Below are 12534 nucleotides of genomic sequence, written 5' to 3'. Positions count from 1 at the left end.
ACATAACAACATAACTATGATAATGCAAACTTTGATAAGTTATGAAAGTTTGACAATTTCATCTCATACTTTGATTATTTTCATACGTATTGACTATTGAAGAATCCAGACTCGTTTTCCCTGAAATTCAAACAATATTTTACAACACTTTTTGAATTATAACAAAATTAACAAGTCAATGAAAGTAAAGTGTTGACATCAATTTACAATCCAGTCATCAAAAACGAAAACAAGAGCTAAAAATAGTCACTGCCTTACAATTACAGTCTGATTATAGCCACCCCTCCATTACAGTCGTGTCGTCGTACTGAGTGACGGCGTGGGGGGGGGGGGGGGGGGGGGGGGGGGGGGGGGGGGGGGGGGTTGTTGTTCTATTAGCAATCGCGTTCATTCATATTTTGACGACCTTGGTTAACTTTAAAACTAATTTTTAAATGACATCTGAAATGTATTTTTGTAACATACTTGGTTTATATATTGAGGACTCAAATTTCCCCTGTTCGATTATAGATCTAATCTAGAAAAGGGGGGGGGGGGGGGGGAGAGAGTCATAGAATTATAAGATCATTGATGACTGTATCACTAAGGATAGATAAAATTTCAGCATAAAACATTCATGCAGAATATTACGATCTACAGAGCAAATGTTTAATCCCCCGTAAATACTTTCTGCAACAAAGTAGTCATCTGATATCTGTGAAGTCGGACTGAACTGAAGACTGAAGTTTATAGCGCACGACGCTGAGTGGAACTTGAAACGATCGTTGTCGCTGTCACATTTGATGACAATGAACCAATTGAATTTTTTAAAAGCTTCATATCTCGGGAATTCTACCCCCGCTCCCTATTTGCACAACAAAAACCTTACACTCTCTTATAGATCTTACGTACACCGGAAGTCAACAAGGACGTAAACGAGTCTTGCGCCACCTATGTTTGAAATAGGGGAAACAACTGACAAATATTCGCAATTGAGGAACGCAAGTTATTTTTGTATAACCTGGTTTGGTATGGGAACACCCCCCCTTGACAACCAGATGTCGGAACTATTTTTTTTCTCTCTCTCTAAATTTACATCGCAGCACTGTTTTCAGCCTTCTATGGAATAGAAAGTCAACGTGCACAATAAGATACTTCGGTTTGATACAGATGTTGTTTTGTCGTTTGTCATTATTAGCATCTAGGCCTATACTTGCACGCAAATCACTTTTGTAAAAACATCTTTCTCTGTATGTATGGTCGAATGATACTATTAATAGATTAAAGCAAAGATATTATATTCCAATTCATGATTTGCCAAGTAACCATTACCCTGTTCATTTTGAAATACATTTCTCACTGGGGAAAAGGAGGGGGTGTGTTGTTTCATTCCTTGATCCGTCTTTCAACAAAGCAAGCAAAAATTCATACGTCACATTTTATCACATGACGTCAGACACATTGACATGTGGATCGCTATCTGTTACTTGCTTACATATTTTCTTCTGTCGGATTTACTATTCGCGACACCAATGCATACAAGGGTAAGTTTTCGTTTAGTAGAAGTTTTCACAGAGTTGAAAGCCGTAACTTATTGCATTTTCTGATATTTGAAGATTTATTTTGGGTAGGCCTAAACAATGCAATTTCCCGTATTTTCTCAATATGTCGGAGATGAGCTACTTCAAAGTCGATATCTATCTCTAAAGGGCAGCGAAATACGCATTACATGGATAGTCTACACATATTTTCCATCATGATAAACTTCACTTTCGATACAATATTTTGATAAATGGCTAGGCTCCGTAGAACTAAGATTAAAGATGGCGATCTTTGGCTTCGCAGCTAGACGCTTCGTGTCGCTGTTGCTAAGTAAATCATTGTGCGGCTTGGTTGACTTGTATTTTTCCGAGTTTATGTACATTTTGATAAACGAAGGTTAGCATCTTTGTCTCTTGCATTAAATTATAAGGAATGACAGAATTAAAGTCATTCCTTAATTACACAAATTACCAATAGTTAATATTTAATATATCTATGTGAGAGTTTGCCGTTTTATTTTATAAAAGAGGTGAAAATGGGATTTGAATTTTTAAAGCAAGGCTATTGCTTGTAGATATTTGAGTTAGTGAAAGAACAAGGAAGATTTCACCATGTGGTGTATTGAGTAGGTAAACACAATGTGCTATTTAATTTGTGGAAGAGCGGTGTAATATTTCCCAATCACAGGGATCCCTATTATACATGTACGAGGTTCGCAAATAAAAATCTTATTTTTATTATTTAAATGTTTTTAATGTTAACCTATATATTCGGATCCTCCAAATCTAATCTATCAAATTCAGCGGATTCCATTGTAGGGCCATACAATTGCATTTTTTCAAAATGTATTTTTTAAAATTATTTAGCAAGTTCGTAATGTTGCAGACCTTTATAATATGAAATGGAACATAATGTTCTATATCTCATTTTCGCCCAAATTCAATACAATCAACATTTGTTTATTTGGGGTCTCCTTCGAAGTGTCAGGTATATTTTTCTCTGAAATGTCAAAATACATGTCAGAGAAATTCTATACATTGGGCGGGGTTATGAAGAATAAATCTGTTACTTTCAGTTTAGCTTTATTTTCAGACACGTGGACCTGCACCCATTGTAAAAATGTGAACCAAGCAACGGTAGCATCATGCTTAAAATGTGAAGCTTCTGTACCTGAGTACGATTGTAAATTCTAATATTATTATAGATAAATGGACACTGTTAGATAAGGGTCTATTTTGGATTAGATATCAATCCCTTATGTCAACGCGGATGTACATTGTATATATAAGCTTCCTTGCTATACTTAAATGACTTACACAAAGATTACTGATCGCTTTGTTGAATGATTGGTTAACTTCCTTTTTCTTTCTCTCTAGCGAAAGAAAGAAGAAAGAAAAAGCACAGATTAATGGAAACTCTTTCGTACAGTACGTTGTCATTTAATCAACGATGAAATATGAGTATCGGAGAATTAAGGGGGAGTAGACTTCCATAATACAATGTAACATTGTATGTGCAGATGATTTGCAGAAGAAACACGCTGCCGTGGATAAAATCTGAACGTTGATCAGACAAGTTTGTAATAGTTATACTATTTTTCTATGTCGATCACAATTACTTTCTCTTTTGCTTAATTGTTCTTGTCATATTGTTTCGTGTTTGAGAATTTTGCATTGAAAAGTAAAGAACTCACAATAAAAGAGAAAGGGACTGTGATCTACATAGAAAAACAGTATACACTATTACATGTTTGGAATAATTATTCTGTTTGGTTTAATTTGCAATTGTTATAATTGCATATGTGTTTCATGTTTCTCATCTGATTCGATATTCAAGAGCTCGTTCAGCGTATAATCAGTTTTTATGCCTCCGGAATCGAAGATTCGGGGGCATACACATTTGTAGTTTTTGGTCTGTCTGTCTGTCTGTGGCAAAAACTTTTACTTTGGTGATATCTTTTTACACCATAACATTTCATGTTTGGAATATGTGTTCCTTGTGGAGAGTCCTTTCCATTGACACCAAAATCCTTGACCTGGTGACCATTACATTGATCTTTCTTTTTGAAAATTCGAATATAAACCATATCTTTCAAATCGTAAGAGGTATCGTTTCTATAATAAGCATCTGCATTTGTGTGAGAAGACCCTTCCAACAAAACCAGATTTGTTGACCTTCTGATCATGACCATTGACATAGGTTTGCTTGGAAATTTTCTTTAAAAAACCCAATTGCAATGTTGTACAGTCCCCTTTGTCTTAATCCGGGAGCATCAGCGTTGCACAATGACATCTTCCTTAATTTAAGCATGCTACTGACAAAGTTAATGGTGCATGGGTTTTAACATTCTCGTTTAAAGTCAATAATACGCAAATGCTATAGTATAAACCAATACAACTTGTTATTAGGTAAAATCCTGTCTGGCATTTTTTCCCTACCATATTGAGGGTGTGTTTTGACTACAAATTACTCCGTAAACCCTATCAAGATATAGGATTCATGGCGGGTGTGACCGGTCGACAGGGTATGATTACTACCCCTAGACACTTGATATCCCACCAGGAGTCAGGGTTCGCCCTTCTCTTAATTATGTATTCTTCATAAGAGTTATGAGATTGATCACTGTTCGTTACCGTCACCATTTCATTTGGAAAGGAATATAGGTTATATATATACGATTTCAACACGATCATTTTAGGATGGTTTTGTCCGAAGTGCAAGATAAAATGTATCACGCCAACCTGCCAGAATTGCAGTTTGATTTGCAGTGGTAAGTTTTTAAAATTGGATTTAGAATTATGTGTCATACGATGACAATAAAAATTAAAAATGACCTATATATGAATAGCAGTTTTCGAAATCGTATGCCAGTAAACTGTCTTGATGAATAATATTTGCACATTAGATGTAAGGACAGATGATCTATATCAAATAGAATAAATAACGACTGGACTCAATTCAAAAGACAATACATAATGGTTAAAAGTCTTCTTTCACTTAAAAGGCATAGAACAGGATTTGCAATGCTATTTCTTTTACGTCTAATTTATCACAAACAAGACAATTGTTACGGTTCTACAAAATATTTTTCTATCAAAACAGAATAATACTGTTGGATACGGTACAACAATAAATATTTAATAGAACGTTGAATTATTTTATATTCAGAAGTTTGTGCTCCTCTTTACTTTCTTTGTCCATACAAGTACTCAAGTGATATGATTGTGAATAATATGTTGTATGCATTTTTCCATAAAATTAAAGACGCTCACATTTTCATGCTTGCATTGTGACATCACAATGCATCAATACATTCTTACGTCGTAAGACTATTTCATGACGTCAAGTTTGCTAATGTGACGTTATCATTTTGAATCCAATACTTACAAAAGGTAACAAAGTAATTTGGTCTGCGAATTTCTTAAAATTATTTCATTCATAGCAGTATCGTTTACGATTTTATTTTCATGCAGACTGATGTAATTTAGTAAATTTGAACTATGATGTATTTTTTCTCTGTCGTCATTTGTAGCAATAAATGACATAATCACTCAACAATATTGTTATTTCATCATAATAATAGTCAGCTATGACCAAAAAAAAAAAAAAAAAAAAAACGAGCTTCGGAATGCCAGAGGTCCTTCCAATATTATACATCGCTTATCTTCAAAATTGTTGAATATAAATAATCTTAATGCAGTTCAACTTTAGAGAAAAAAGTCCAAATTCAGAAGAATATTCTAAATAGTTGTGTATTAATATGTACATTAATATTAAACACATCGTCAGGAAATTCATTGCAATTGTTAATTATATACACTTGACCAGTACTTAAAAGACATTGAAAGGAAAATAAGTATGAAATAATTATGTACTCACAATATATCAAATACTGATTATGTATTAGGCAGACGAACATCGTATTGCGTATAATTATTTAAGCTACGTTAACGAAACAAAAATATTAACTTATATTTGTGGTCATTATACATTAGTTTAAACTTCGTTGATCATTTATTCAAAGAAAAAGAGAAGCTATCTTGTGACAACTCATTCACGTGACACTTTAAAATCAGTCGTATTAAAGACCCACTAAATAGCTACATAACGATAAAAATCAGTTTGGGTGGTATTTCCATTCTATTCAATGATGCAATTTTATAATGCTAAAATTGAGGGGGGAAACCGCCGCGGTGGCCTTAATGGTTAGAGCGTTCGCACCGGTGTTCGAATCCGGCCGCGACAGACCTAAGTCGTTAAAAACAGGCAGGGACAGTTCCATCGCCAAACGCTCGGCATCAGGTGTGAATGTCACGGGTCCTCGGAGATGACCTTAAAAACGGATGTCCCGTGTCGCAGTAGGTGTGATATGCTAAAGAACCCTCCCTGCTCAAAGGCCGTAAGTGCCGAGAAAAGGTCTAACTTTGCAGCCCTTCACCGGTCTTTGTGACGTCTCCATATGAGTGAAATATTCTCGAGAGGGACGTTAAACAATATTCAATCAATCAATCACACCAATCTTTGACAATGAAACGTGAAGAAACTTTTGACCATTTCACTTACCACAGTGCATTTATATGCAGATCAACACATGATATTCAGGTGACCGTTTAGGCCCATGGGCCTCTAATTATTACATGTATTATTCACTAATTCTCGAGAGAAACGTTAAGCATTTTAATACAATCAATCAATCAATCCACTAAAATTGAGGGAAGAAAAACATACAAAAAACAAAGCGAAACAGCATAATAGTAATACATTTATAAAATTCATATGATTAGAAACTAATTTGACATAGTTGAATGTTTTATTTAAACTAGTTTGTAATATGTGTGAACAAATGATTTATGGAACTATTTTTTTTCACAATCTGAAGAAACATGGGAGTGCTCTGACTGTGGGAAACTCAATTTACTGGAGTATAAAGCATGCCTCGGCTGTAGAGGAAAATTAGCCCAGTTTTCCAATTCAGCAGTTGGACAGCATACCTTCAGAGCAGGTTTGTTTATAGTATTGGGTTATTTATTTGTATCTTTCGCGCAATCATCGATGACAGTATCATTCAAGGAGTCAGATGTCATTAACGGCTTGATATGTTTAGCAGTTGGACAACATACCTTCAAAGCAGTTTTGTTTACAGTTTTGGGTCATTTATTTTTTTTTATTTGTGCAACCGTCGATGATAATGTTATTCAATATGTCAGATGCCATCCACTGCTTGATATTTTTTCATTACATTTTACCAATTCATGGTAATTGGTTCGCCCAATTAAAATGCTATCGCTAACAGACGAAATGAAAAAATCAAGTTATCAATCTCATAACTCCTATAAGAAATAGAAAATTAAAGGTTGAGCAAACACTGCAATCCTGGACATACCAGACGTGGGACCATGTGTCTAACAGGAGTAAGCATCCCCTGTCAGCCGGTTACACCCGACGTGAGATATCTTGATCAGGTAAACGGAGTTACGCGTAGTCAAAATCAGTGTGTAAAGAACGACTTGACAATTGGTATAACACATGTCAGACAACATTTGACCCAATGACAGGCTGTATTGACAAAGTAGATCGTTATAACAGCAATAGAATTTGTAAAATACTTACTTTAAAAGAGACTGTTGAAACCCCTGTGACATCAACTTGTTTGTCAGTATCCTGTCTTGATTCAAAAACTGATCATACTTTGAACATATCGAATCAGTTGAGAGACATAAAGACAATGTACAGGTGATAAGGAAATTTTGCTACATAAATATGGGAAGTTGACGGTGGACAAGTTGAAGTAATCACATTTGTCATCAAGTTCACTTGTTAGTTTACCGTTAATGATAACTTATATCTATCGCTAAGTACATTTTTTTGCTTTGTGCTTTTTAAGAAGCAGCAGTAGAAGACTCTGTGGTGCCTTTTACTTCGAGTTTACTGGGATACATTGAATCGACACATGAATGAAAAGGATCACTATGATTATTACGAAATCATAAACCAGAAATATTAAAATATTGTTAGAAGTCAGAATAAATCCTATAAATTAAAAAAAATATCACATTATTAAGAGTTAAAAATTGGTTAACATTATTTACAGAAAAAAACATATGAAACAAAATATATGTAAACTCGCAGTAATCTAAGTTCATTCACAAAACAGTGTCAATTTATTTACCGCTGAGCAGACTTTTCACACGAGAATAAGGCTGTTTATAGTGCTGTTGGAATCATCAAATCTAGTCACCAGTAATGTAATATTCAATGTAGTTATCCAAAGCGTTTATTATCACAAAATTTACTGTTTATTTATAGTAAAACATAAAAGAACTTCACTTCTGTAAAATGTACCATGCCAGTAAGCATGTATAACATCACCTTTGTGTTGACACCTAGAGGGGATCCGGGTTATGATAATTCCTCAGGACCCCTTGCTTGTCCCAAGATGCAAGCAGAAGAGGTGGTCCTCCGGATGAGACCACAAAAACCGAGGCCTCATGTCACAGCAGGTGTGACACGATAAATCTCCCTCCCTGCTCAACGGCCGTAAGCACCGATGATATGCCTAAATTTTGCTGCCCTTCACCGGCAATGATTACGTCTCAATTTGAGTGAAAAAATCTTGAGCGGAACGTTGAACAATATAAAATCAATCATTCGATTTAGATATCTTTCTGTTATCACATTGGTTGATCACACGCTTTGAAAGCTAAATTCACAATAAATATTGAATTATGTAACGAATGTTCCCTCGTCAATGAAAAGTACCAATTCCATCAATTAAAATTTCGAAGTCATTTGTCATGGTAAGTGTTGTTACGAAGACGAATATTACTATATTGGCTTGAACCCTTAGCCAAGGACTATTAATCCCTTTGCGTTCTGTTACTTAAACGTTGAAAAAAAGCAGTCCTACAAATGTAAAAGTGCATTTCAATGTGGTCGAATACATGAAGTTTTACATTGCCTATGGTGCGACGGGTGGTCTGTTTATATACTGTCAATATTAAACTAACTCGTGTGTACGTTAACATGATGTTCTAAACGCAAGGTTGTTTTTAGAAATTTTACTACTTGCTGTGGGGAGAAATTTAGATGGCACACAACATCACGAGTTTGATCCGATGACAGGGCGTCATTACAAAAATAAAAGATTAATATATCTATCTTCATCTCTCATTGTAAAATTTGATCCTTAAGATGAAGGCTTTTTGTAAAGACTCATTATAAAAAGAAGTACCTCATGTAATTTGAGTTACACAAAATACTTATAAACAAAGAATCCAATATGTAACCAAATGTCAAGCTTGCTATATGTTCTGATACGGCACGGTATGTAAAAGCGTCGCCATTTGTGCTACGGTATGTTACAATCTGTTACATACCGTCTCGTTGTTACATACCGTGCCCTATCAATACTATCTTATGATATTGAGCTGACAGTGTTTAATCATATTATTTCCTTTGTCAGAATCTGAATTTTCTCCCGTGATGAACGAAGAAAACACAAGACGCATTCTTATCGTTGGAATTGTTGGCTCTGGAAAAAGCTCGTTTGCAAATTCTATTCTTGGTAAATCCATGTTTAAGGCAGGTGCGGACTTTTGTTCCGTGACAGATAAGGCGGTCTGCGGGATGTGTGAAAGAGAGGGTACTGCTCTTTTTGTTTTTGATACACCTGGTTTTCTGGGAGATATACTGGAAGAAACACATAAAGAGGTTGAAAACGTCTACAAAATATTCCAATCCTGTTTTTGGGCCACATGTCCTGGATTTCATGCGATAGCAATTGTGATAGGCATTGGGCGCTTTACCCGTGAACATTGTCAAGTTATTGAAAATATCAAACGAATTTTTGGACAGGATTGTATGCAATTTGTTATTCTAGTGTTTACAAAGATTGACACACTAGGAGACAAATCTTTAGAAGATCTCCTAGAGAAAGCTGATGATCGATTAAAAGCCTATTTAAAGGAAAGCCACAATACATACATAGGCATCAACAATAAGGCCGAAGGAGAGGCTAGCGACAAACAGATCAAAGAATTTCTCACCAAAGTTGAGGAAGTATTTAATAGAAATGACCACAAGCACTACACTAGTGATATCTATGAAGATGTGTATTCGGAGTTGAAAAAAGAAGCGAAAGAAAAAAGAGAAAATGAAAACTTTATTCGACTGAAACTTCCTTCTGATAGCATTTTAAATAGAATAGCGGATTGGTGGAAGAAGATTTTCAAGCGTCCGTGATTTTATTCAAACTTCTTTAAATGAGGACATTTCATACATAAGTATGACGGAAAACAGGACATCAATGGACGAAGCAAGGAAATGTAAAATGGCACTCACTATAGATATTGTTCAGACTAAATTATCTATAAGTTTAGTCATTGAAGTGACAAGAACTTTTTTAAGCATCTTTGAGTAATGACAAAACAATCTTTCATGAAAAAACACCAAAGCATACTACGTTGAATATTAAATATATCTAAATATAATTGACAGAAGAATTGTCGAAAAAAAAATGGCTGAAATGTCTATAAATTGTAATCGAATATTCCCAAAGTAATCGAAAAAATTGTTTTTAAAATATGAGACATATATTTTTGAACTTTATTATTCTGTCAATATCGGTGTCAGGAGGGGGATAAGCGCAACGAAACGCAAGTTGACATACATCCTTGGAAATTGATACGGTGGCTATTTCGCGGTAGTGTATGTGCTTCCATTGCCAAGAAAGTTAGGTTTTTACTACATCGTTATTCACAAGGATGAATGGGGTAGTACTTCAGACCCTGATGGCCACTTTTAACTAGCTACACACTTCTTGCACGTTACGTTATCACACAGCACGATATGCTTTCCACACGATACGAAACGTTTCCTAATCAATAGGGAACGCTTTATACACGGAGCTATACGGTTTATACTTAGTGAACCACACGCTAATCGCACTGTTTGAATTATTCTTGCACGGTTTGCGCAAAACAGTCAACATGATAGTCGGTTTTTAATTTCCTTGTTTATGTATTATTTATTGATAAATTTTGAATTCATCTATTCATTTCTTTCAAATTTATTTCATTACGTATTCACTTACCATCCATTTGACAATGGATCTGTTTATCTAACAATTGCTGCTCTGAGTACCATACACAATCATTTGTTCATAAAATTACGAGTTGTAATTTTCAACAGTGGGAAGCGCGTGGAAAGTAGGTGATCTTCAATCTTTTCTCTTTAGTTGACCACCAGAGATTTGCGGAATTTGTCACGCCCACTATGGGGATGGGTGTGTTGTTGAAGGGTCAAGATCCCAAAACGGGGAAAATTAACAAGGTTGGTTGCAAATATTTAATCAAAAAGGGGTTGCAACTACGATAACTCCTAATCAATCCACCACTGCAAATGTCTTGTACAAAAGGGAAGCGTCAAAACTTGTCGAGGACTTGAGCTGCGTCATAAGACGACGAAATTCTTTAAATAGTTCGTAGCATCAACCATGACATTATAAACTACACGATGTAATAGTATTTACATGAAGGGGTCTTCCATGTATGAACATAAAATGCAAGAACATGTAACTGTAAATTGGTACGAAGAATGCATAGACGTACAAAATAAATAGGAATTAAAACACCATCAATCAATTTCTAGTACTTGATTTCATTTCCAATAATTCCCTCATGACAAAGGAGGTAATTCAGATTTATTGTGGTCTCCCTGCATTATGGGGATGACTCACACGATGTACATGATACATATAGCGACTGTATATACTTTTCTTCATTCAAAGTTTTCCAAATTGCTTTGATGAAAGATGAAGATAACGAACAGTGATTAATTTCATAACTCCATAAGGAATGCAAATTACAGAATTCGACAAACATTGACCTCTGGATATAACAGCTGGATTCAGGTTCACATGATAAGTTGGCATTCCCTGTCGACCGGTCACACCCGCCGTGAGCCCTTTATCTTGATCAGGCAAACGGAGTAATCAGTAGTGAAAGTCAGTGTGTAAAGAACGGCTTAACGATCGATATGAAAGACATCAGACAACTCAATGACAGGTTGTATTGGCAAACTAGATCGCTATAATGACCATAGAGTTTGTGAAATGCTGACTTTATGTTATACTGTTGAAAACTCTGTAGATAATGACCATAGAGTTTGCGAAATGCAGACTTTATATGATACTGTTGAAACCTCTGTAGCATTAACTTGTTTGTCAGTAGCCTTCCTTGATTTAAAAACTGATCATACGCATATGTATACTGTGCCCGCGTTTGTAAGAAGTTAAAAAGTTCTTGTAATTTTAAATACTCGTATTGGTGGATCCTAGTCAGTGAGTGTCATTGTGGTTAAAAACAATAGACTTAAAATGTGCATAGCATATATAAGTTACTTGTACATATAAAGTATCAAATTATCCAGACAGTTCCGATAAACACGTCTTGAAAACACAGGACTTACACCCCTAGCAGGGTACATTGAATAATGACAAATAGTGTATTTGCGCTTATTGAAGAATAAACACAACCCTTTGACATAAAGAGGAACTCTGGGGGTATAATAGTGTGCAAATTTGCAGAGAAATCCATGATCTAGTTTCCTGATAAATGTCTTTGAAAAAAAGTGATATTATTGTAAATAATATGTTTTATGCATTTATATGTAACAATACACCGGTACCTTATTTTGCTGGCTTTGTGACGTAACAATGCACTAGTACATGTGTGACGTTAGATTATCTCTTGACGTAATAAATTACTGTATGACGTTATCAGTATATTGTTATTATCGTAAGACGTTTCACTTGTATTAAACGAATCATAAGAAAAGATATTGTTTGTTGCCACCTTATTTTTCATCATAGTAATTATAATTTTCACACTATATCTTAACATGTAACTTTGGGAGATCCTAAACCAAGTCTATGTACAATTTGATAAGAAAGTAGGATCTCCCTAATTGTTTATCTTGATATCTTATTGTCATTAATAAATGACAGTTTTACAA

The 12534-nt window shown here is 35.0% G+C and overlaps 1 protein-coding gene and 1 pseudogene across 1 annotated transcript in view; one reads left to right on the top strand and one right to left on the bottom strand.

Annotated features, from left to right (window-relative positions):
• The window catches only part of LOC125667212 (uncharacterized), a 303650-nt pseudogene that overhangs the window by 210802 nt on the left and 80314 nt on the right, over positions 1–12534 (bottom strand).
• The window catches only part of LOC125662371 (GTPase IMAP family member 7-like), a 14407-nt gene extending 1873 nt beyond the window's left edge, over positions 1–12534 (top strand). The window contains exons 2-5 of the mRNA XM_048894570.2: positions 2898–2948; positions 4220–4291; positions 6401–6523; positions 8984–12534. Coding sequence (XP_048750527.2) covers positions 2898–2948; positions 4220–4291; positions 6401–6523; positions 8984–9762 — 1025 coding nt within the window. The 3' untranslated portion in view covers positions 9763–12534. The remainder of the gene's footprint in view (positions 1–2897; positions 2949–4219; positions 4292–6400; positions 6524–8983) is intronic.

Source organism: Ostrea edulis, chromosome 8, assembly GCF_947568905.1.
Source record: "Ostrea edulis chromosome 8, xbOstEdul1.1, whole genome shotgun sequence".
NCBI classification, from domain to species: domain Eukaryota; kingdom Metazoa; phylum Mollusca; class Bivalvia; order Ostreida; family Ostreidae; genus Ostrea; species Ostrea edulis.
This window is presented reverse-complemented; position numbering and strand designations above follow the sequence as displayed.